This window comes from Acomys russatus, chromosome 30, assembly GCF_903995435.1.
Source record: "Acomys russatus chromosome 30, mAcoRus1.1, whole genome shotgun sequence".
Classification (NCBI taxonomy): domain Eukaryota; kingdom Metazoa; phylum Chordata; class Mammalia; order Rodentia; family Muridae; genus Acomys; species Acomys russatus.
In genome coordinates, this window is record NC_067166.1 from 25,473,000 (window position 1) to 25,499,355 (window position 26,356).

At 42.4% G+C, this 26,356-nt stretch overlaps 2 protein-coding genes across 2 annotated transcripts in view; one reads left to right on the forward strand and one right to left on the reverse strand.

Annotated features, from left to right (window-relative positions):
• Cwc27 (CWC27 spliceosome associated cyclophilin) overlaps positions 1-4,512 on the reverse strand; it is a 171,539-nt gene extending 167,027 nt beyond the window's left edge. Inside the window, exon 1 of the mRNA XM_051172608.1 lies at positions 4,417-4,512. Coding sequence (XP_051028565.1) covers positions 4,417-4,458 — 42 coding nt within the window. The 5' untranslated portion in view covers positions 4,459-4,512. The remainder of the gene's footprint in view (positions 1-4,416) is intronic.
• Positions 4,513-4,920: 408 nt separating this feature from the next.
• Srek1ip1 (SREK1 interacting protein 1) lies at positions 4,921-26,356 on the forward strand. Its single transcript, XM_051172481.1, has 5 exons — positions 4,921-5,122; positions 16,905-16,952; positions 21,083-21,226; positions 23,369-23,441; positions 26,086-26,356. Exons 1-5 carry the CDS (start codon positions 5,110-5,112, stop codon positions 26,267-26,269), a joined length of 462 nt encoding a protein of 153 aa, XP_051028438.1. The 5' UTR covers positions 4,921-5,109; the 3' UTR covers positions 26,270-26,356.

Below are 26,356 nucleotides of genomic sequence, written 5' to 3' on the forward strand. Positions count from 1 at the left end.
AACTCAGAGATCCGCCTGCCTCTGCCTCCTGAGTGCTAGGATTAAAGTTGTGCACCACCACCACCCATCAGAATGCTTTTCAACAGCAAGGTGAGAAGAATGCCTCACTCTCCTCCCCGACCACCTAGTGCATTTTTGCTACCACTTTGTTTCAGAAGCCTAGGAAAGGCTAACACAAATTATGTAACACTGATCAACGTGTTAGATTTGGGGGGACCTTTTCTGACAACACACAGCTCTTTTACAACTACTCTTCAGGAACTCTAAAAATGAGAGAAGTGAAAATATCTATATTATGGTAGGTTTGTAATAGTTCCTTGATTCATAAAGAAAAAGGAAGCCAGACATGATAGCACTCAGATGGCAGAAGCAGGCAGATCTCTACGATTTCTAAGCTAGCCTGGTCTATGTAGCAAGCCCCAGGTCACCGAAGATTACATAGTGAGACCCTGTCTCAAAAATCTTTTCCCTTTATTAATCTTATTTCTTTGTTTTTATTTAGCTATTTTTGTGGGGGGAGACAGGGGGTAGATACAAACTGAAGCTGGGTAACTCCCTCCATCTCAGCACGAGCTTGAAATGACATGAAGCACTCTTCTGATTTTGCGTAAGTCCTGATGTACATCAGGTCCTGACCTACTTCACTGTCCCTTGTATATGTGAAAAGAAGCACCGTGCTTAGGGGGACCTGCAACCTTTTAAAGGATTTTGTGATATTACAAAGACAATATTTAAAAATAGTTCACATTTTAATTTTGTAAAAAACATGCCCAAAATTAACAATGCTTCTTGAGATATAATCTACATATCAGTAGTTTCACCCTAGCAAAGAGTTCACTGGTTTTCATATTCACAGAGTTTGGCAGCCAGAGCCACTATTTCCATAACATTGCATAATCCTAGAATAAAATCTTGCCCCTTCTCCAGTCCCCCTCTATTCCTCCTACCCTATCCCTTTGGCAACCACTAATTTATTTTCTGCCTGTACAGACATTGCCATCTGAACATCTCATATGAATGGAATCATATAAAATGTGCTCTTTTCTGTTGGATATCATTCAGCAAACGTTTCTTTGTAATTAAAGAGGTCTGTCTTCCTGTTCTATATATTTCCATTTAAAATATTTTTAAAAGCCCAGTAAAGCATAAACAATGGCTTTATAATCCTAGTGACAAATATTTAATACAAAGGTCATTTGTAACCATAAATGGAAACATATATTTCCAACAATTTTCATAACATCTAACTATCTGACAGATTTCCTGTGCTTCCTATGTTTCAAAACTACTATTTTATTATATTTTTCTTCTATTTTCTTTGTAGACCAGACTAGCCTTGAACACAGAGATCCGTCTGCCTCTGCCTCCTGAGTGCTGGTATTAAAGGCATGTACTACCATACGTAGCTAGTTTTTATATTTGTTTGTTTGTATGTTTTCAAACCAAGGTTTCTTTGTGTAGCCCTGACTGCCAGAAACTTGCTTTGTAGACCACAGTGGCCCTGTACTCAGAGATCCACTGCCTCTGCCTCCCAAGTGCTGGGATTAAGACATGTACCACTAATCCTGGCTAAATTTCTATATTATTAATGTTAAGTTTGTGAAGGCTGGCTTAGTTAATCTAGTACCGTGTGTGTGTGTGTGTGTGTGTGTGTGTGTGTGTGTGTGTGTGTGTATAAATAATTGTATTAAACAAATAAAACAATGGGAGATAATACAAATAGATACAGATTTTCTTCCAGTACCCCAGAAATAGTGGTCTAGACCTAAAGTATGCCCTTACTAGTTAAGTAACCCACCTCTGAAAATAAAGTAACATGCATTACCTTTCCCTCCACCTGCCCTGTGTCAATCTGCTCAACTTACCACTTAAGTCTTCCACGTACTAGCCTGTACAACCTGCACATAATATCTAATAATTCTGACCTAATTTCCTCATATAAAAACAGAGATACCAGCTCCACAGCTTTACTGTGCGGACAAAATGCGCTACTATAGAATATGTGGCTAAGAACAGGTTGACATGGATAAGTAATCAAGAAACACTAGTCAAAATTATTGGGCTGTTTTGTTTTGTTTTGTTACTGGGAACGTATCTGTGGTTGAGACACCCTGCACATCTTAAAACTTTCCCCTGGTAGGCCACTAAATTAATAATGGCATTTTCTTCCTCTAGCCATGATGCCATTCAGAGGTTGACTAGTGTCATGCATCTACTTCTTCCTGTGTGATACCATACTTACCGACAAGGGAAACATGTCCCATTGACTGAATACGTCTACCTCTTTCAGTGTCTAACGTGCCACTAGACAGTACGGGCTCTAAACAAGCTATAGACTATGCTTTCTGTTTTCCTCAGCCTGTTTCTGGCCAAAAGAAAAATAGTATTCATCACAACTTATATTTTTATTTACACAATAATTTATCATATACAGTTTACTTAACTAACTCGACAACAAAAGAGAAGATGGTGGATTTCCTTCTGCAGCATCCTTAAAGCCTGACATGGAACCTTGCAAGTGCTTCACGCAGGGGAAACTGTTCGGCTGACAAACTGCTTAGCACACAAGCCCGAGGACCTGAGTTCAAATGCCCAGAATGCACATAAAAGGCAAATGCTGGAACATGTGCCCTTAATCCCAGTGATCCTATGGTGAACTGAGGGGAGGAGACAGGAAGTTCTCCAGAAGGTCACAGGCCAGCTGGGCTAGCACATGCAGCATCAAACAACAGAAGATGCTGCCTCAAACCATCACCTAAAGATATACTCTGAGCCTTCACGTGAGTGTGGTATCATCAGCACGCAGCAATACACACACACACACACACACACACATACCTCACACATGCATATACACATGCAATTCTTAAAATACTTGTTAAACGAACTCTTGTTCAGAAGTACTTTTACACTAGGCTCATATCAAATCATTTCCAAGAGTAAACAATCAATTCCAAGACAGCCAAGGACTCATATGAGAACCTGTTTTATTTTTTTATTTAAAAAAAAAAAAAAAAGCCATTAGATAAAGCACCTACCTCTGTCCATGGGAAGTTTAACTTCACCCTCACCTATGCTAATAAATATCTCTCAGAAGCTAAAGGAAACTTAGTATTAGTTCATCTGCCTCAGCGTTCTCACAGGCTATGATTCCATCTACTATCTGTGCAGCACTGTTCTAAGTCAGTGGTTCTCAGCCTTCCTAATTCTGTGACCCTTTAATACAGTACCTCCTGTTATGGTGACCCCCACCCCCCAGCCATAAAATTATTTTCATTCCTACTTCATAACTGTAATTTTGCTACAGTTATGAACTGCAATGTACATATCTGATATGGGACCCCTGTGAAATGGTCACTCAACCCCAAAGGGGTCACCACCCACACAAGCTGAGAGCACTGCTCTGGATGTTTTAATCTCCACCCCATGGTTTTTTTTTTTTTTTTTTTTTTTCTATATAGGGAAGAAACAAAAATAAAGTACTATTAAATATTCAGAAATTGCAGAGACCCAAGGCATCATTGGGATTCACTACTTGATAGGTTTCTTTGTTAAGAGTGACATTTGAACAGATAAAAGAGCAAACTAGCGAAAGGGAAGCAAGTGTGAAGGTCCTGCATAGCAGAATGGTCAGCCTATTTCATCTCTCCAAGCATTTGTTAATTAAAATTAACACTGTCCTCTAGAAAGACAGCTTGGTCACAAAACCTATCAGCGAATCCTTTCCCATTTCGATGTGCTAATATTTATTCCCCACTCCCTCACGGCTTCTGACAATTATCTCAAAAGATGTTTCCTCCAAGATGTTTTTCCATCGTTTCCAGTGTTCCCACTCCATCGGATTATCATGGCAGTACAATCTCCTCTTCCAAAAGCCTACCAAAAGCCAGGCATGGAGATGCATGTCGCATCCAAGACAGGGAGCTAACAACTAGCCTTGACTGTATAAGACCTTGTCTCCTGGAGATTTTCCTTAGCACTCTAAATCCCAAAACATGCTACCGGCACCTAGTACCAATGATATTACATATCATAAGCACCTAGTATAGTGCACGGTGCCTAGCAAGCTTTCAATAAATGATTATAGACAACATGGTCTCCAAGTTAAACAACAATGAAAAATTTTAGCATAAGTCCTTTAAAAACGACACACACTAGAAGGCGCTCGCACAAGTTGGATGAAGGAAGTTAAGGGGCCAGAAAACTAGCGAATAGAGAAGTTGATCGACGACCTCTAAAATATATGCTGAGACTCGCCAACGTAAACAAAATAGATGCAACACTGGCCATAAGGAGGGTGTGGACAACAGTTCTTTTGGTCTTTCCAACTCTTAAGATTCCCCGGCACTTGCCTCTCCCGCCCCTCCCCAAATCAAGGAGTTGTCAATGGGGGTGTCCAGGTGGTGAGGCTCTCACCTTCCCATTCGTGGGCGGCTCTTGAATGTAGATGTTACTCATCTCGCTCAAGGCTCAGGACGCCGCTCTTTAGTGTGGCCGCGAACGACTAGCGAGTCTCTGACGGTGTCAGCCTGCTAGAACACAATTCTTTACCCTGGGTATTTGAGGGAAACTTCACCTGATCGGAGTCGGGCAAGACAGCCCTACTCAACACAACTTCATCCGCCCCCCCCCTTCCAAACTAGCCCATCATGGGCGCCGCCATGTTGCTCCAGGACCCGAGCACCGGTAACTTCGGTGGGGGGGCGAGGAAGGAAACTTCCCTGTTCTCAAGGAACTAGAAAAGACGATCAGACCTCTGAAACTTTAGAGAATTTGTAGTGTCATTTGTTATAACAGTTAAAGTACCAATCTGTAAATCCCAGTGCTGCGCCCAGGTCGGGTGTTCTCAGACAGTACTCACCTCCCGAAGCTGGAAGAAATGGTTCCGACCACGTGTGCTCCTTAGTTGGACTCTCCCCCTTGGAAACTGCATCCGCAGCGACTTAGTTCCGCCAACCCCTGGAAGTGGATCTGGCCTTCCCCAGCCCTATGAAGTTGTAGTGGCTCGGTGGGAGAGATCTCTCTGATAGAGCGTTGTCCTCGCAACGGATCTGAAACCTAACACGATCTCGAAAGCCCAGGACTCCGGCGACCCCACTCACCGGCGTCATGGCAGTCCCAGGTGAAGATCAACCGCAGGGCCCTCTCACTCCAGAGGAATGAGGGCGAGCTGGGAAGCCTAGGGCGTAGTGGGTTCGGGGAGCCCTTTGGGATTCAGGCGAAAGCCTGAAAATTTAGAGTTGGTTGGTTTACACGAAAAAGTTTACACTACAAGTTCGAAGAGGGGAGGGGAAAAGAGGGAGAGATCATCTCCGTCGTTCTCAGGCAAGCCCAAACTGCACAGGATTACAGGGAAAGTGTCTTATTGTGAGAGTGTGAGAGCGAGAGAGGACTTGGGAGCAGTGGATTGCGGGCCTAAAGGAACGAGTTGCCCAGAAGACTGACACTAACTTTCATGGGGCTTCAAAATAAAATTCGAACTGGGAACATTTGGCGAACCCAGGTAGCCGTACTGAAAGTCAAGTCGAGAAGCGCATGTGGGGTTTGTTCAAGCTCTTCCTTAGTTACGGTGTGATTGTAGACCCGTTGCTGTGCCCTTCTGGGCCTCAGTTTCCCTATCGGTAAAAGAAGGCGTTTCTTGAACTATGTCTAGGATTCTTTCTAGACTTCACTTTTGTATTCAGAGGTTTCTAAACCTTGCAACGGCAAACTGCTCTGGGGGTGTTTTTGTCTGGTACTCCAGCTTGCTGGGGAGTGCTTGGAGCTCCAAGAACGTAAACCCCAAGCCGGTTTTGTCAGGATGTGTTTCTGTAGAACCCTATTGTCTGGCAGGAGTTTTTGTCCGTTTGTCTGTTTGCTTGTTTTTTGTTTGTTTGTTTTGGTTGGTTTTGGTTTTTCGAGACAGGGTTTCTCTGTGGAGCCTTGGCTGTCCAGGACTCACTTTGTTGACCAGGCTGGCCTTGACTCACAGAGATCCCCCTACCTCTGCCTCCTAAGTGCTGGGATTAAAGGCGTCTCAGAAAGGAGTTTTTAAATATATATGCACCTCGCTTTTTGGAGACTCACAATGCACGGTACTGAAGGAACGCCCCCCCCCAATATGTTTCTGAAGCCCCGACTTTGCCTAAAATTGCCCTTCCCGCTACTGTTTGATCCCAGTCTTTGCTCTGTGGCAGCCTTTTCTGCATCTCATTCTAGAGCTAGCTGTTGCAGGGTCCGGGTGGGGGCCGCTTTTCTAACGTGTGCCGCTTGCAGAGGAGCGCTTGTGGAGCGGCTGTACGCTCTTACACAGTGTGTTGCAGTGAGCATCATGGACACCCTTGCTCCCTTAGGACTCAGCAGGAAACGGAAGGGACTTACAGAAAGTGGAACTCATGCTGTGGCAAGCAAAATAATAAGGCCACCTAACAGGCTACAGGGAGTACAAAAAGATGTTCGAGATGACAAGCAAAGAAACTGTGAGAGCGCCGGGGGTGGTGGCGCACGCCTTTAATCCCAGCACTTCGGGAGGCAGAGGCAGGCGGGTCGCTGTGAGTTCGAGGCCAGCGTGATCTACAAAGTGAGTCCTGGACAGCCAAGGCTACACACAGAGAAACCCTGTCTCAAAAAGCCAAAAAAAGGAAAGAAAAGAAAAGAAAAAAGAAAGAAAGAAACATAAGAGGGAAGGGAGCATTACAGGGAGACAGACTGGATATGGAAAGGAAGAGGAAGTAGAAGAGGAAATGAAAGATGCCCACTATGGCTAAGGTTCAGGATGCTAATGTGAGAGAAGTGAGAATTTAACTGAAGTAGTAATCAGTATCTAACATTTACTATGTAACCCATGTATCTGATACTATGTATCAGATTGTATTTTTTCTTCCTTTAATAACCACTGCTGTGAGATAGCTGTTGATAGATTGTTACAGTAAAAAATGTGTCAGTTTGGCCTACAGTGTTAAATAAAGACAGAGTCTGAAGCACACTTTAAAGCTGCTAGCACAACGCTCCGGGCAGAAACTATACTAATACAAATCTATTCCTAAACTATGGTAAACAAACGACTCTAAACTGATATATAATACTTATCCCCAAGCTCTTATCACTATAATGATCAACAGGCCATAAACTCCCCTTCCTCCATCTCCTCGATCAACCGACTTTCCTTCAACTCCCAAACTTGCTCTACCTGCCCCCAGCAAGTCCCGCCTTCCACTTCCTATCCTTCTGCCCAGCTGATTGGCTAAACAGCGTTTTATTGATAGATGTTACATCCACTCAGCATTCCTCCACAGCTTTCACAGACTGAGCAATCAAGTACCTTTCCTTTCACAAGCACTAATGCTGGTTCCTAGCTCTTCCCCACCATGCACGTGTGCACGTCTCGGTGGCATAATAAGGATATGGCCTGTGGTTGAAGGACCTTACAAGCAAAAACAAAGTATTAGGATGTTAATAGACGGGGTGGTAGGGGGTAGGGGGTTAGGGAAGGTGGGCGGGCTGGGATGAGACGAGTCGGGATGGGACTGGACCGGTCAGGTTCAGACTGGAGGGGACCTCCAGGCAGTGATGGCGCACGCCTTTAATCCCAGGACTTGGGAGGCAGAGGCAGGTGGATCACTGTGAGTTCGAAGGCAGCCTGGTCTACAAAGTGAGTCCAGGACAGTCAAGGCTACACAGAGAAACCCTGTCTCGAAAGCGGAGGAGGAAGAGGAAGAAGAAGAAGAAGAAGAAGAAGAAGAAGAAGAAGAAGAAGAAGAAGAAGAAGAAGAAGAAGAAGAAGAAGAAGAAGAACGAAGAAGAAGAAGAAGAAGAAGACGAAAGAAAGAAGAAGAAGAAGAGAAGAAAGAAGAAGAAGAAGAAGAAGAAGAAAGAAGAGAAGAAGAAGAAGAAGAAGAAGAAGAAGAAGAAGAAGAAGAAGAAGAAGAAGAAGAAGAAGAAGAAGAAGAGGAAGAAGAAGAAGAAGAAAGAATGAACGAACTGTGTGTCAGGATGCAGTAACCTAGAGGAGAGTTAGTTTGGAGGCTCAGTTGGTGATGAAGGGTGATTCCGGTGAGTTTCGACACCACTGAGCACGTCTTATTGACAGAAAAGCAGCTACGTTGGGGGTGTGGTTTTGGTGGTAGGACCAGTAAGAATTGAGGATTGCTTTGATGTAGGTGAGAAACGCGATACACCTGGTCCTTGATGTTAGCTCCCTGGAGAGCCCTCATATCTGGGAAGGCGCCTCTAGAGAGCAGACTTTACAGAGATGCAGAGCACGAGGTCAGCTTGGAGCTTGGGTTGATGTTACTCTGCCACAGGAATATAAATGACTAACAGACTAATAGACAGCATGAGAATAAATGGCTATTAGGCAAGAAGTCAGAGTCAGAAACAACACATATTATGGGAATTAAGGGGTAAAGCGTGAGAGGCTGTTTGGACACCGTGTGTGCTGTGGGAAGGCAAGATCTGACTGGAGCCTTGGGAACAATAGCATTTAAGGGGATCGCAGAGAAAGATGAGCATCCACAGTAGTCTGCTTAGGCATTTTGAGAGACGCTGGTGACCTCCGCATCACACTGCTGCACCCAGAGTTGGCCCGCTGTCACTGGTCATTGTCTGAGCAGGCATTCTGAGTGCCTGTGTGGTATGAGCACACCAGGAGACACCCTGTAAAACTTTAGGAATGAAAATGCGCTACTTAAGAAAAGGGACCAACGTGCCTTTTCTTCTAGCTTTGTTTGAGATGCTCTTAAAGTTGAGGCCAGCGTTAAAAAAAATATGTTAACCTTTTGGTTCAAAATAATGCTTCGAATATAATAATAAATTGTGTCATTACGCTAGATGGAACGCCTTACATAAACTGCTTAAACCCACCAAAAATCAAGATAATAGGCCTGACAGGTGGCATGACTGCACAAAGCAAGTGCTTTAGAAAATGCAGACACAGAAGGTGTTAAGATAATTTCTTGGATGATCGATCCAGACACTGCACAGAAGGAAAATGGGGTTCCATTGAGGCGATCATCAAGGAGAAGAAGCATTGTGTCACACTCCTTTATTTTAAGTGTGATGGATTCAGCTTGGGGTGATTGTGCGCCTGGTTATTATAAGGTACAACTATAGAGTAATGAGGCTGCTTTTCACAAGGCAGCAGCCTTGTCTGTTTCAATGGTCACGTGCTTCCACTGCTGTTCCTCAGCATTGTATGCCAGCTTAAACCATTATGTAGGCAACAATGAGATACTGAAGACCTTGGGGGGGGGGGGGGGAATCTTAGACACTTAGTCATTTGACAAATTGTGTTGAGCATAGGATTCAGCCAAGTTTACTTTCTTTGAAACATTTCTTTGCTCCTTCACAGTTGTTCCAATTCTCTCGGTTGCTGAGGTTGTGTGGGTAAGTCACTATTCCCCATCAGGAGTTGTTGACAAGTGGCAATGTGTGTTGCCAATATGGATGGTCCCAAAGCTGGCCTTTTTATGTCTCTCTGTGAAGTCTGTCTAGCCAGGGTAGATGATGACAATGGCTAAGTTAACATCTGTCTCACGGCCCTTCAGCATATTGCTGAAGCATCTACGTAAGTCATAGAAACATGAAATCACACCAGAGTCAACTTGCCTCATTCCTCAGCCATACTATAGGTAACTTCTTTTCTATCATACTTGTGGATTTTGTAATTCTTTTTTGTTGTTGTTGTTGTTTTGTTTTCTTTTGTTTTTTTTTTTTTTTTTTTTTGTTTTTTTTTTTTTGAGACAGGGTTTCTCTGTGTAGCCTTGGCTGTCCTGGACTCACTTTGTAGACCAGGCTGGCCTCGAACTCACAGAGATCCGCCTGCCTCTGCCTCCCGAATGCTGGGATTAAAGGCGTGCGCCACCACCACCTGGCTGTAATTCTTTTTAAGCCGCTTAACTTCTCCTCTGCTGTTTCCCTGTCTCCAGAACTAAAGGGACAGTATTTTGAATATTGTCCATGACCAATTCTTTTCTACCTTTTCCTGCCTTTCTTATGTACTCTCCAATGATGAAAAACAAAACAAAACAAAACTGACCTGGCTCTTTTCTCCCCTCTCATGTTTTTCTACTTGTGCTGTGTGTGCCTTTGTCACTGTTGTCCCTTCATTATAGTCCGTCCACCCTGCCTTAGATTTGCTGCTGCCTGCACTTTTTTATGCTTATGAGCAAAACTGTCTGTTGTTTTTGTGTGTGTGTGTGTTGCCCAGCAGCCTGTCATGCAATACAACCATGGGTACACTACCCTAGGGAACCTATAGGCTGTAGCTTCTTGTAGTGAAGGGCTATATTCATTTTTATAACTTTTCTAATACCAGTCCATAGTTACCCCCCCCCCCCGCCCCGCCATTTACAGGGCTTATAATTCACTATGACAAGCACAATCCAGTGCTGGCGGTCTTGACTCTGTTTCATTAGACAACAGATTAAACTTATGATCCCATGACAATAGCTTTCGGTTATATACCCAGGACTGTGGGTACCTGGGCTCCCCAGCTAAGAACCCCTTGATTTGGGGCAGAGTGATGAGGGAAGTCAGGGATCTTAAAGTTGGGAAAGACTACAGGCTGTTGTTCTTGTCTTATTTAGATGTAAAATGAACTTTATTTGCCTGTTTTGATTATTGTCTCAGTGTATTACTGCCTCTGTCTGCTAACCTAGACATAGTGCTGGAAGCTTCTAGCGTCTGTACAATCTAACCTAGGCCTAGAATGTTTTCAGCCTCTGAGACTTACTGCTTAATAAGCTCACCCAAGTGCTGGGATTAAAGGCGTGCACCACCACACCCGGCTCCTTTCTTCTTTCTGAGCTCATAGCTGGCTGGTTCAATGCAGCTATTCTGGTTCAGACTTCTCTCCCACTGACACATTTAATCTGGCTTTTCTCTAGGCCTCTGAATTCCTCTGCTTGGCCTCAAACTAACTCCAGCAATCTGCTCTAATCTCCTTCTCCTTCTCCGGCTCATTTGATCTTCACCTGAGTTCTCTCTGCAACTTGTCTCTCTATGACTGTCCCAGTAAAACTGTCCCCTCTCTCTCTCTCTCTCTCTCTCTCTCTCTCTCTCTCTCTCTCTCTATCTATCTATCTCTCTACTCTCTATCTCTCTTTCTCTCTCTCTCTGCATTGCACCTTAAATAGCTTCCCTTTCCTCTGCTTTCTCACAAGAATTCAGTTTATACTATTCTGTCAAATCTTTCTCTGATTCTTCACTTAATTAGACACCACTTTCCTTCCTTCTGTAGAGGGCTTTTCCTTCTACAAACTAACTTTACCTTTGTTCGGGATTAAAGGCATGTACCACCATGCCTGCACCTAAGCTTTTCTATACCTGATACTGGCTCTATACCAGGCTGGCCTTGAACTCAGATCTGCTTGCCTCTGTCTCCTGTATTAAAAGTGTGTTTTGTTTTCCAGCCGGATCACACAGACCTAGAAGGTCTTTGAATGTGATCGCTTGCCAGAGCAGCCATGTTCTGAATTAAAATTCCTCTACAGTTGGAGACAGTTGCAATGTGTCTTTGAAGAAGACCTTGAGATTTCTCTTACCTGTCCCTCTAACTCTGCTAAGTATAGCTCAGATCTACCCAAAACTCATAATACAGAAGGTTGGCCTCAAGCTAAAGGCCACGCTCCAGCTGCAGTCGCTGTGATTGCTGGTGGGTGTCACCATACTCAGCTCAGCTTTTTCTTCATAGATTTAGGGGTTTTTTGTTTGTTTGTTTTGTTTTTTGTTTTTGTTTTTGTTTTTTTTTGATTCAGGGTTTCTTGTAGCCTTGGCTATCCTGGACTCGATTTGTAGACCAGACTGGCCTTGAAATCACAGAGCTCTGCCTCCCTCTGCCTCCTAAGTGCTGAAATTAATTAAAGGCATGTGCCACTGGGCCCGGCTTGATTATTTTATGAGGCAAATAGAAGGAAGAGTTTTATGCATTTACTTAAGCTGGCTATTTCATATCAGTAGTTTAAGGGACTCTAACTGGATCACTTTTATTCCTCTTTTAGGGATCAAATGATAAAGATGTTTTAAACTAAACGATAGGACCTCTGCTCTATCAAGAAATTCATTTAGCCTACTTTTTAAATTCATAAGGAATTTCTAATTTCTGTTTTGTTTTTTGTTTGTTTTTTTTTTCTATTTCAGTTTCATTACTCTATGTGAGCTCTCAAAGGAGAATTTATCTCCAACTAGTAATATAAGCCATTGAGAAGGCTTATAACACTTGGAGTTATTCTAGTGAAGGCCCAAAATGTGTTAACCTAAAAGTTAATAAGATGACCAAATGGAAAACTTGCAGCAAAAACAAAAGAAATCCAACCCACCTTTACTGAATCTAATCAAATTAAAAGTGAAAAGATGTCACCCTGTGGTAGAGGCGACGCAGTTGCTAAGTGACACGGAAACAGCTTAATGGCTTCCATGCTGACTTTTGAAGTCAAATGATTATGTCTTCAAAGTACAAGGCAGACCATAAAAATAGGAAGCTAAGTTCTACTCACTGCTGCGACGGTATGCAAGGGGCTCAGAAAGAACCGCCTAAATGGCTGCCCCATCGTTAAGGGAAGGTTCTTATTTACGATAAGAGAGGGGAAACCCAGAGGCATCTCGGGGAGAAGGAGAAAAAGGTGGGGAGAGAAGCAGACTGGCGATTGGAAGCAGCGAAGGCAGCAGAGATGGGCAGAAAGTCCTGCCAGTTATCAGGGGTTATGTTGCCGGGGGAGGCCTGCAGGTTAGCTGTAGCCTGGGAACTTTTATCTACCCGTTCTAAATGTCCTCTTGGAGGTTTACTGCCTCATCTGCTAACCTAGGCCGAGTCCTGGAAGCTTCTAGCCTCCATGTAGTCTTCTCGAGGTCTAGTCTAGCCTCTGAGATTTACTGGTGAATAAGCTCACCCTTTCTAGCTCTTTCTGAACTCTGGCTGGCTGGTTCAACTCAGCCGTTCTGGCTCAAGCTCCAACCTCTGGCTTCTCTCAGTTTTCTCACTGAATTGCTCTGTTTGGCCTCAAACTAACTTTAGCAATCCGTTCTAATCTTCTGGCTCCTTCTCATTCTCTGGCTCATTCTGTCTTCACCCGTGTCTAGGTTGTTGTCTCTTCAGCGTCTCTCTCTAAAACTGCCCTCTCTCCTCTCTCATTCTCTGTGCTGCTCCCTTAAGTAGTTTCCCTTTCCTCTCTCTTCTTGTGAGTGTTGGACAAACACAATTCTGTCAAATCTTCTCTGATTCTTCACTCAATTAGACATCATTTTCAAACATGGGTGCTTCCTTCTAGAAACTAACTTTAGCCTCATTGTTTGGGATTAAAGGCATGGATGTATCACCATGCCTGGACCTAAGCTTTTCTTTACCTGAAACTTGCTCTATACCAGGCTGCCCTTGAACTCAGATTTACTTGCCTCTGTCTCCCAGATTAAAGGAATGTGCCACCATGACCCAGCATGTCTGCATTCCAGCCAGAGCACACAGATCTATAAGGTCTTAGGATGTGATCTCTTGCCAGTGCAGCCATGTTCTGAATTAAAATTCCTGATCTTTTGGAGGCATGTTGGAGTTAATAGAGAACTAGATGCCCTTTTCGGTGACTAGGGTGGGCTGTAGGAGTAGATAAGAAAGTGGGGAGTATTCCCTTTGTCCTTCCCGCAAGTTACAAATATTGTTTCACAACCTTTCAAGTGTATTCTGAGTTAGATTCTGTGGGTTCTCATCACTTGAAGTGCAGCCCTCTACCCACTCCCATCCCACGCCCCCCCCAACCCCACTCCCACACACACACCATGGCCCTATTATATACTTCTATGGTGACCTTTAGGTGGCAGGTCCTGATTACAAAGGAGAACTTTGAGGGGTGGGCGGTGGGGGCAGGCATCACTGACCAACCTAAGCCAGCTTAGCATCCAAAGCTACAGATGGGAGAATGGATCTCTGTTCTGGGAAGGGGCCTCACCAAGTGGCTTTGCTGCTCAGTTTCACAAGGATTTTTTAGTACCACTGTACCAGCCAGAGTTACCTTCCGGACATCAGAAACCAAGTATTACATTGCAAAGGAAGAATGCCAAGGAGTTAGTTGAATCTAAGGAAATCCTTGCTAGCAATGCTCAGAAAACAGCAAAGGTGAAACAATCCAAATGGAGCACCCTGCCACTGCCATCAGTGCCGAGGAAAATGGACTCCCCAACCCCAACTCCCAATAGGGTCTCGTGTAGCCCAAACTGGCCTCAAGCTCACTAGGTAGCCCAGACTGGACTTGAACTCGTGATCCTCCTGCCTCAGCCTCCAAATATTGAGATTACAGATACTTAGCTAGAAGCTAGATCTTGACAACGGAAAGTGAACTTGTTTTTTCCAGGTCTTAGTGTCATTTGCCTTGGTCTTGAAGGCCCATATAGAAACTTCTCATTGGCCATGGTCAATCACAAATGAAGCAGGGATCTTAATTCAGCCAAAGGCTAGTGAGGGGAATAGCTTGTAGGGAGATCTGGTCATCTCTTTGTCATAAAAAGTTTTGTCTTTGTTAAAGAAGATAGCCTGAGAGAAATGTCATGTTCTGTTCATTCTAAAAATAGGAAGCACTTGACAAGTGAGTTCCCATCAGCATCTCCTGCTGTATAAATGAGTTCAGTTCTAGCACAGGCTGAGGTGAGATGGTTTCACACCTGCCTGTTACTGTTGGTCTGTTGCAGAATTAATAATGGTGCATGGGGCAGTTTATTCAACATCTGTGGTTTCTATGGAAACAAACTTAACACTGACCCATATTCTCTGAGCTTTTTTGTCAACATACAATTATTTTCGTAATGCACATGCCTTAGATTAGATTAATCCAGTTTTATTCCACAGTGAGTCGTGCTAACTGTGGCATGTGGGTTCTCACAGGACAAAGTAGAGACATAAAGTCTTAAGCGGAAGGGACCAGTGCACAGCAGAAAGTTCAGCAGTGATGTCTTTGTTGATTTAAATATGTGGATGCCATAAAGCGACAGCAGAGTCTGAGGTGACGGTGGGCATCAGAAGACCTGCAGCTAGGGAGTTTTTAGGAAGCTGCAATGATGAATGATGTTAGAAAAGTTCTAGCTGCCACTCAGGCCAGCTGAGGGCTGGAAAAGGACAAACCACTGTGCTGTGGGCCTTCCTAGAAGGGTCAGATATCAGGGAAGCTTAGACGCTTTCTCCCCATACTGCTCTCAAGGTTATCAGCAGCAGTAGAGCAACACTTGCTGTGTGAACACGTGTTATTGCAGGATGTGTCCACAACAGCAGCTTTATGGAATGCTTTTTCTTCAAACTAGGAGTAGGAGGAAATAACTAGGGTTTCAATTTTATAACGTTGAAGAAGTAGTTCTAGCTGTTATTTTCATTGACACTTTACTACTGTTTTCTCTCTGCTGTCTGTATTTCCTCTAGTCTTACATTGGGATGATAACTGCATTTCTAGGATTTAGAAAGTGAAGTCCTTCATCAGAGAAATGGAATGATGCTCCGTGGGGCTTCTCACTGCTTCACAGAAGCCACTGGTAGAGGTTAAATCCGTATTTAGTGGAATATGGAGCCATAAAAAGACTACATTTCTGGTACATACAACAGTGTGGCCGCTTCTTGAAAACATTGCATCAAGACTTCTTGAAAGGGCAAATATTGTATGGTTTCTTCAAATAGCTAATAGTTAGAAACTAGACTAACATAGCTGAGAGTAGAAAAGCATGCATATGTTTAAGTGAGTACAGATACTGCCTTGATAAAAATCATTTGGAGAAGGACAGTAGTTGAGAGCTGTGCACCATTGTGACCAGTCACCGTGCTATTGAATTGTACATTTGAAGTGATTAAAATCCTCTCATTGCTGTACATTTTATCACAATTTTTAAAACTAGTTTCTTTTATTTCTAGTATTTATATCTTCAACACCATCTGTACGTACTGACTATACAGAAATATTGTGAACATTTGTAAACTTTTTATCAGAATTGGATATGGGACTACTTTGTTTTTACTTCTCAAAGTTCAAGTGGTGAATTTAAGTGATTTTTAAAAATTATACCTAGCAATTATAGTGAATTTTATATATGGAATTTCATCAATTTCTTTGAGAAAGGTGGAATTATTTTTCTTCTACTAAAAGACAGAAAAATAGTTGTTAGTCTACACACACACACACACACACACACACACACACACACGGTAATAAGGTAGCTACGTTTCAACATTAGGCCATCTCCTCCTAGAATTTCTTCCCCATATTGTGAGGCAGAATTGTCTAAGCTTTCAACTATAATGCTGTATTCCTATTGAATTAAAAAATATGTTCTTGAAATATTGGTTAAATGATTTGAGTACATTCATTTTCAATTGATTGTCCATCAAAATATTTAAGTAGTGTTGCTAAGTTTAGAGATTTTTTTTTTCAGGAAATTTTAGTACAAAAGGTTATCTTAGGTTTTTTATCATATGACAAAGTCTTTATTTTTGCTTACATGTTGTAATATTTGATTATGCCTCGTAACATATTTGGTATAAGGAAGTTTATGTGGGGGAAGGGAAGGAGAGAGGAGTTAAGGCCTCCAGGAGGAGGGGTAGAGGTGAATATTTGGACATTTAGACAGACAGACAGACAGAGCCATAAGGACAGAAGCGGGGGAGGGCGCGGGGAGAGAGACAGGGAGGGAGGAAGGGAGGGAGGGAAAGAAAGGGAGAGAGAGAGAAAGAGGCAGGCCAGTGGGTCCTTTTTATCTGGCACACACTTAGCATACCTGGCAGTGGTGACAGGTGACAACATAAGAGGTTGCCAGGACCCCAGAGTCGGGCTAGTATAATTGCCTGTACACTAACAAATGTATTTCCCGGAATAGTCTCTAATCGCACTTCAGGTTGCAAATCAGACAAAGTCTTTATTGTTACTCACATGTATCTCCCCATTTGTTCTCCAACTCTCTCTCAGGTTGTAACAAGGACAATGTCAGAGCAGGATGCAGAAAATGTGGCTACCGTAAGTGTGCTGAAAAGCAACATTCTGTCTACTGGGATTGCTTTCTTGGTTCTTGCTTCATGGGGGATAGGTGGCCTAGGATCATAGGGAGCAGCTCTGTGGGTGGTCCCTGGGCCCTTCCCAAAGTTGCGGATGGCTCCATAGATGATGGCTGGATAAGAAACCATGAAATATAGGGGTTGGCAGCAGACTTATAAGTTTGGAGAAAATAGAACTAAACTAATTGAAAATTTAGAAGCAAAAACTATGTATTTAAAAGTCCAGGTGGTGCCAGAGAGATGGCTAGGCAGTTTAGAGCACCCTTGAGGTAATCCGTAACCATCTGAAACACCAGTCCCAGGGGTCTAGTGTCCTTTTCTGGCCTCTACAGGTACTAGGCATGCATATGGTGTACATATACATACATGCAGGCAAAACACCCACACATGAAAAATAAAATAAGTAAATATTTTTTTTTAAATTTAAATGTGTGTATCAATGTATGTATGTTGTTGGTATGTTTGTATATGCTATATATACCTACATATTTCTTTCTTTCTAGATACCAGGTGAAGAAGTAAAGGCCCTGAAAATGATTTTTGAATGTTTTCTGAATTTTTCCCTTTGTGTAAGGACTTGATTGTTCCCAGAATTTCTGCTCATGTGCACAAACGTTTGAGTTCAACAACAAGTTCAATGTGATTAATATAGTACAATTAGAAGGTACACCAAAAGCTAGGTACAATACCAGCACTCTAGGAGGCAGAGGCAGGTGGATCGCTGTGAGTTTGAGGATAGCCTGGTCTACAAAGTGAGTCCAGAACAGCCAAGGCTAGATAGAGAAACTTGTCTCAAAAACAAACAACCAAACAACAACAATAATAATGTACACCCAAGCCTGTATAATTACATACAGTGTCACAAATATGATTTTATTCTGTAAACAGCATTCCAAGAGGTTAAGTCCAGCAGCTCCCCAGGCCTTACCAATAGGCACACCTTGATGCAGGTGCATGCCCCGCCCCACCTCCATACAATAAGAACAAATAAAATTCAGAAATGAATTTGCTTGTATGATACCCAGTCAGTATTCAGAGACGGAAGAACTGGTTTGGGGTGTGGAAAGCAAGTTCTATGTTTGCTGTAGGAAGTGTTGTGAGTAGAGGTTAGATCATTCCACTAGATGGGAAATTGTATTTCATTGTCATTGTGATTTGCTTTTTGCTAATAATTTGGAAATAGTGCTCATATGCTTTTCGGCCATTTGTATTTCTTTTCTGATGATATTTGTTTTCTGATGATGATCTGATGTCTTTTTTTTAAAGACTAGGTCATATTTTCATTGAGTTTTAGTTGATCCTTATGTACAGTGAGCAAACATCAAACTCATATATGCCTTAAAATATTTTTCTCATTAAGTTTTTCCCTTTCCTGGTAATATTCTTTATAGTTTTTTTTTAAGTTTAATAAAGTAAAATTATATATATATATTCCTCCTTTTGGTGCTTTGTGCTTTTGGTGTCACATCTAAGAGTCTAGTGCCAAATCCAAAATGGCAAAGACTTACTCTTACATTTTCTTCTAAAAGTTTGGTGGTTTGGGTTTTTATGTTTCATGTGTATTGATCCTCTTTGAGTGTGACTTTGCATACGATGCAAGGTGAAGGTCTGTGATCTTATTTAACGTGTGGGAAGGCCCTTGTCTCAGCTGACCCTGTCCTCCCCCTAAGTGACAAGCACTCTTGGTAGAACTCAGCCGTTGTATCTTTCTTTTCTGGTCACTGTGACAGAATGCCTGATGTAATGTCAGAATGGGAGGAATAACATCCCTTTAGCTCACAGTTTCCTAGGTTCTCAGCTATCACGGTCTGCTCTGTTGTCTCTGCACTTGTGGTAAGGCAGAACATGGTGGCAAATGCAGTGCGCCTCATTGCAGACAGGAAGTGGAGAGAGTAGTCCTGCACTGCTCGCATCCTTTCCCCCTATTATTCCATCTGGGCCTCCAGCTCACGAGAAGGTCCAACCCACATTTGGAGCGTGTCATACTGGACTGGGTGTCTCACTGAACCCAGAGCTTGATGATTTGGCTGTTGTACTTAGCCAGCTTGTCCCAGGATCTGCTGTCTCTGCCTGCCAGCTAGGGACTATGGGTGGCCACCGTGCCCACCTGACTCCTTTTACAGGGCCCATGGGGACCCAAACACTGATCCTCACACTTGCTTGCTGTGTTCATTGAGCCAATTCCCCAGCCCCTTACATTCTGGTAACTCTTTACCCTTCATCCTCTGAGAGTCTATTTACAAAAGAAGCCACGAGAAGACAAATGTGTGGTGACACAGTGATATCCTAAGTGTCTTTCACTTATACCCAATAAGAAAAACAGCAGCAACAGACAAAAACCCAAACTTTCATTTGCAGATTCACAAGTGATTTACCATGTCGCTTTCATTAAAGTGAAGCTAACTGTCATGGGACTCCTAAGCATTTCTCTTGCATGTTCACTTCAGTACGAGGCATTTTTGATATAAAACTAACTTGAGTAAAGTAAGATTGCGTCAGGAGGAGTTCTGGTCACAATGGCATGCTGGAATGGCATGGAAAGCCTTCTTTTCTGTGCCAAGTGCATAGCACTGAGGGAAACAGTGTGATAATAGCAGAACCAAACCAGGAAACCTAGCTCAAAAGAAGGAAAGACAACCCACCTACGTGCTGGGATGCAAAGGGTCTTAAAGTGAAAGCAGAGAGAGTCACACACTAATGGCCTTCAGAGCTGCATGCAGTTAAGCTTTAGGCCCCTGACAGTGGCAGGACAGCTACAGTGGAGCCTATCACATAAAGCCATTATTCCTACCCTACCTGTGAGGCAAAGATTAGGACGATTTCACTTACGCATCTAGGGAAGGTAGCAAGAACTCTCATGTCATATTTGAGAACCTATAAAATAGCAATCACAAGGAAGAGAACAGTAAGGATTTGGCAACCAAATCTTTACCTTGTAGGTATAGGGATGGACTGTACAGTTTACACTGAGGTAGAAACTATTTTTCCAGTGCTAAGAAATTACTGTTTAAAAAAATGGTCTGATAGGGGCTGATGATACAGCTCAGTTAGTAGAGCGTTTGTGTAGTTTGCACCAAGTTGTGAGTTCAGTCCCTAGGACCACATAAATAGGACAGATGCAGAACTTCAAAAAGGCTTAACAGAACCACTAAAACTCCCCCCCCCCCCTCTCTCTCTCTCTCTCGTGTGTGTGTGTTGTGTGTGTGTTCACTCATGTACCATAGCAATAGCTGAACATCAGAGGAAAACCTGGAGAGTTTGTTTTCTCCTTGTTCTCTTCCACCGTGTGGGTCCTAGGGATGGAACTTGGGTCCTCAGGCCCAGTAGGAGCGAATGGCTTTACCCCCTGAGCCATCTGGCTGGGCCCCACTTTGTCCTTTTTGTTCAGGCTAGGACCCAGTGCAAGGAATGCTGTGTTGGGTGAGTCCTCCCATTTCCACTAGCCTAAACCCTCAAAGCATGCCAGAGGCTTGTCTTCAGGTGAGCCTCAAGCCTACCAACGTCAAGTTAGCGATAACCATCACAGTGGACAACTATGGAAGCTTGCTTCCTGCAAGAGTTTTAGGAAAAATTATATCAGAATGTAAATATTTACTTTTGTGAAGCCTTTGGAGAAGTATTTTTAATTTTAATGATACTTAGGCATTATGACCACTTTAATTAGATAAAAGATGTAACCACAAGACCCTAGTGGCCAAGCCAGGAGGAAACACTGTAGGGAGGGAGCGAAATACAAAGTTTTCATGTATGAGAATATATTTCTAGCTACCCTAATCCAGATAATGTAAAATAACCTATGTTTATAGAAAGAGAAAAACAGCTATTCAGTATTCTGAAATGCATAACAAGTGCCCCCCCCCCCCATTGATTCTTGAATTAGAAGTTCCAATGAATAAGGGGCAGTTCTGTTGGAAAACTATGTTCAAGCAAAAATGTAGGGATTATTTCTAAACCTCCAGCAACAGAGTACAAGCTACGGCTTTGGTGGTGCTAGTGGACTTTTACTCGGTTGCCTCCTGTGAAGCCCCAAAACAAAGAACACAGACGTGCACGTAGTTTTATCCACCTTGCTTCTTGTTTTCTTTTATTTAGCTGGTCATCTGACTTTTGAGTGCCGCAATTTCCTCCGGGTAGACCCCAAAAGGGACATCGTGTTGGACGTCAGCAGTACAAGCAGTGAGGACAGTGATGAGGAGAACGAAGAACTGAACAAGCTGCAGGCCCTGCAGGAGAAAAGTAAGCAATGCTTTCCCCCTGTTTCTTCTTCTGGGTCCTGTACGCTTACATAATTGTGCTCATCATGACGCTGTCTCTCCTAGTCCATGCAAGGGTTGCAGCATAGGTATGTGTAGGCTTTGGTGGAAGACATTGGCTTAAGATTAGTGATCAGTTCTGAGACTAGGAGGCAAGTCAGCTTCTGAGTCCATAGTTGGTGTCTTGCCGTTTCCTCATTTATTGCCTGCTATTTTTGTATAAGACAAACCTTAGATTGTCAGGTCCCATGGACCAATACCAGGGATTTTAGACAATCAGAAGCTGACTAGCAATGTTAAAAACACACAGAGCCCTAGGCCTAGGCAAGCAAGACTTCTAACACTGCCAGTATAAACCCTAGGAAGCCAGGCAGTGGTGGCGCACGCCTTTAATCCCAGCACTTGGGAGGCAGAGGCAGGCGGATCGCTGTGAGTTCGAGGCCAGCCTGGTTTACAAAGTGAGTCCAGGACAGCCAAGGCTACACAAAGAAACCCTATCTCAAAAAGCCAAAAATAAAAATAAAAAATAAATAAAACCCTAGGAATTTACTTCCTGCTTTTGGACATGCTTTCACTAAGATTTGCCTAAGTGGGGGTTGGAGAGCTGACTCAGCAGTTGAGAGAGCTTGGTGTGGTTCCAGGAGAACTGAGTTCAGCTCCCACCTCAGGAAACTCACAAATGCTTGTAAGCCCAGCTCCAGGGGATCCCACACCCTCTTCTGGCTTTCACAACACTTGCACATATGAGGCATACAAGAACACTAATGCAGAAAATTTAGTACTTTGGTAGGTGTTTTTCTAACCCGGCTAGCTCCCAAATAGTTGAAACAGAGGCCTACTGATTTATTTAACAAGCTTAAGCACAATGACTGGTCAGGTACAATTGATAATGATTTTCTAAGCTACTCTAGCTACTTCCCCAACCACTTTCCTCACATTAGTAGCCAATATTCGTATGGTCTAGGCTGGCTCCGCTTCATCAGGCCACACCCTTTTTCTTCAGCTTCCTTTCTCCTGGCCTCGTGGTCCCTACCTGAGACCTCAAGCCCGGGAACCGAAGCCCGCCTGCTTCTCCTCTGCCCCATTACAGGCTGTCCAACCTTTTTTATTAACCAATCAGAGATAATTGGGAGCGAAGTTTACACAACATTGTTTGGTATATGTGTGAGAATGCAGCCGTGTAGACCGCAACCAGATCTTGGGGTCCAGAATTTCGCATCTGAATCTGAATACATATAACACCAAGTCAACCCCCAACAGGAACACAGTCACATAAATAAAAATAACTTTTAAAATCATTAAAAGATTAATATAAGAAGTTTTATATTACCTAAGAAAACAAACAAACAGACAACAAAAGCCAGCTGCAGTTGACTGTAGAAGAAACGTCTCTCAATTTATACTGCATCTTGTATATAAAAGCCTTGTTACTGTAATTGGATAAACATGAAGTTGCAAGTTTGTAAACTTCACTTTCTCTGTGTAGCTATTAAAATGTAACTTGTTTAAAAATGTGAGAATTAGAAAGGTTAAACTTTTTGTGGTTTAGATTTTCAGAGAGCTTTAAACAGTAATTTCTGTACTGTTCCCACTTGAGGTGAGAGAAGCAGCTGGGTGGGAGGCGCCCGGCTGGGCTGTGTCAGTCTTAGCTTATCTTATTCTTAACTTTCATCCGCCCTTGCTCAGGCCCACTGCATGCTGTGTTCGCATTCTCACTTTTCTTCGACTGCTCTTCTTTGACACAGAAGTTGGGTCAGGATGTGTTGTTTTGATGACACATATTTCTAAGTTTTCCAGTTTTCCTCTTAATACTAATTTCCAGTTTTGTATCATTACTGTCGGCAAGGTGCTCAGTGTGATTTCATTTTTAAACTCCTTAAGAGCTAACATCATCTTCTGGGGTTTCCTAGCTGAAGATATTACCATCGAAGTGTCATTATTATCTATGAAAGAAATCATCTTTGAGGCCCTTGCTTGCTTTTACTTCTTATTCCTGTTTTTCTTGTCTTCATCTTTCTAACTATAAAGTACACACATATGTTCATACACACAAACACAGGGTATAATGACATAGACTCATGGCGACTTGATTTTTTTTCTCCTCCACCTTCTTCCTTTCTTACAGGAATAAATGAAGAAGAGGAGAAGAAAAAGGAAAAAGGCAAGGAGAAAATTAAATTGAAAAAAAAGAGGAAAAGGTACATTTTAATGGGTTATTCATGTGTAGCAAAAGCAAAACCATAAGCTATTAGCCCAGGAAGGATTACAGATTTTATTTTCTTATAGTTCAGTTCATTTACTGTTAGCATTTTCTTTGTAAGAATAAAATGTTTAGTTTAGTAAAATAGCAAAGCCATGTACATTAAAAATTAGAATCAAAGATGAAGTTATCACACCTTACCTGTCTTATTGGCGCAAATGAAGGTCCTGATGAGGACCAGCATCCCCTCCCTTGCATATATTTGTTTTCTGGATTTTACATTTATAACAAGAGCTGATTTTAATTGGATACACCTAAATTATTCATATATATCTTGTGTTCATTTTGAAATTGAATTCTAAGTGTCTGTATTCTCCTATTATTATCATGACTAAGGAATTAATTTATTCGCAGAATTTAATAGACTTTAATAAGCCCAAGCTTCTGATCTTTCACAACCTTCACTAGCTATTTTTGAATTTTTTGCTGGTAAGAGTTTTGATGCCTGATTAAAGAAATTGATCAAATGCTATAAAAGGCAGACCCTCCCGTGATTATCAAGTACAGTCTTAGTCATACTAAAATAAGTAGACATGGGGGCTGGAGAGATGGCTCAGCGGTTAAGAGCACTGACTGCTCTTCCAGAGGCCATGAGTTCAATTCCCAGCAACCACATGGTGGCCCACAACCATCTCTAATGTGATCTGTGCCCTCCTCTGGCCTGCAGGTGTACATGTAGGCAGAGCACTGTATATACAATAAATAAATAAATCTTTAAAAAAATAAAAAAATAAAAAAAATAAGTAGACATGTTTTATGCATTTGAGCGCAGTTAGGTCTGGCCTTTATTCTCTCAGAATGTTGTTGTTGATGATGATGATGATGTTGTTTTAATCTGGTGTTACCGCCCTATAATTCTGTAATGCACTTGGTTATGTATATTTTAAATACTTAGAAAACTTGTGAATTGCAAATGTTAGCTCACTTTCAGGCATTGGAAATTAGATTATCTTTAGCAGCAGAAGCTTCTAGGAGCTGAGAGCGCACACTCCTGACTGGTGGCTTATTATCTGTGCTCAGGCAGTGGGCAGGATTGCTTGCAGGAAGCAGGAAGCTATATAGTCTTCCATGTTCTGATGTATTTGGGTGTGTGTGTGTGTGTGTGTGTGTGTGTGTGCATTTATTTTACATATATATGTATATGTACACATTTATTTATATGTATGTTATATTTATTATATCCAGACCTGTGTGTGTCAAGCCTCACAGACCTTAGACCCTGAATCCCAAACCTCTTCATGCATGTTCAGATGACCACCTAATAGTGTGCTATGGCCAAACCTAGTTTTGTCTTAAAGATGAGAATCCAGGACCAAAAAGCTGAAAAAGAATGTGCAGGCATATAAGAAGCTGTGTGTATGCAAATAAATAGGCCAGCCAGGAGAAAAGGAAGGAGCTGAGGGGAAGGTTGAGTCAGGGGCTCACCAAGGCCTGAGCCCTGCAGGCTTATGGATTCACTTTTGCCCCTGTGTCTGGCCTGAGTTTCTTAGTTTGGGGTTTAGTCCTAATATCTAGATTTCTGAGCTAACTTTAAAAAATTTTTAAAATGAAGATGTAATTACAAAGTTTCCCCCTTCCCTTTTTTCCTCCAACCTTCCCATATACTAACCCATACTCTTTCTTAAATTCATGACTTCTTTTTTAAAAAAAAAGCTTTCAAATATTATTTATATTTCTATGTAGATAGATCAGTAGATAGATAGATAGATAGACTCCTAAATATACAAATATAACCTGCTCAGTCCACATAATTTTACTTGCATGAACTAACTTTTAAGACACCTGTTGCATTTTAAATTAATTCAGTTTCTCTGTTCTCACATATATTTTTGGTTTGTGCATCCCTGAAAATGTGTATTGTTTGTTTGTTTGTTTACTCCCCACCCCACCCCCAGCCCACATGCCTATGTCAGGAAAGGAAATTCTATGGGTGTTCCCTCTCAATTTCGTGTTAAAATATTAGGGAAAAAATGATAATCATCTTCACTCATCTACGTGCAGTATTCATTTAAAAGCATCCTTTTTGTAACTAATAAAAATTGCTTGGAAATACAAGTGTTTATCTCTATCACTCTGCAAGCAGAAGGATCGAGTTCATTACCAAGAAAGATCACAGGAATTACAAAAGTGCTTTTATTTTGTTAATTTTCAGCTCTTATCCATTCACACTGAGGAATAATTAGGACCCCTTTTCTATTGAGCTATAATTGCCTCCTTTTGTGACTTAAGAGAATATGCTAACAAGTTATTACATCGGCGAGTGGGTTGTGTGCATGAGGTCAGCGAGCTCTGCTTCAGCGTCCCCTGTGCATTCTGAAGGGCAGCCAGCCCAGCACGCAGACCTGTGACAGCCCCGTAAAAATCCTGTCATTCTCCCTGACCCCAAAGCCCATGGAGTTTGTAGCTTCCTCAGCCCCGGTGGCCAAGCAGCTGGTCACAATTCGAATTCTGCATTCAAAAAGACTAAGAAGTGGCTTTTCAGTATCTGTGCTTAAGCGTCCTCTTCCGGGCAGCTCAGACCCTACTCAGTTCCTGTCCCCAGTGTAACCACAGTGTCAGTCACAGTGTGTTCTTGCCCATAGGTCTTACTCCAGCTCCTCTGAAGAGGATTCCTCAAAACAGAAGAAACAAAAGTATCAGAAAAAAGAAAAGAAAAAGGAAAAAAAGAACAAATCAAAAAAGAGCAAACATCACAAAAAGGAGAAGAAGAAGAGAAAAAAGGAAAAGCGCTCTTCCCCTAGCCGGTCTGAACTCGCCAAGAAGTAGCTGAGTCTTTCGCCTAACTCAGGAAATTGAAGAATTCAATTTTGTTTTGTTTTTTCTGATTACTGTACCATCCTTGGAATTGCTCTA

What these genes read in the sequence shown, in the direction of transcription:
- Srek1ip1 (XM_051172481.1), top strand. An exon ending in GCAGGCCCTGCAGGAGAAAA is followed by an intron (nt 21,227 to 23,368) that starts GTAAGCAATGCT and finishes CCTTTCTTACAG; the next exon opens with GAATAAATGAAGAAGAGGAG. An exon ending in TTGAAAAAAAAGAGGAAAAG is followed by an intron (nt 23,442 to 26,085) that starts GTACATTTTAAT and finishes TCTTGCCCATAG; the next exon opens with GTCTTACTCCAGCTCCTCTG.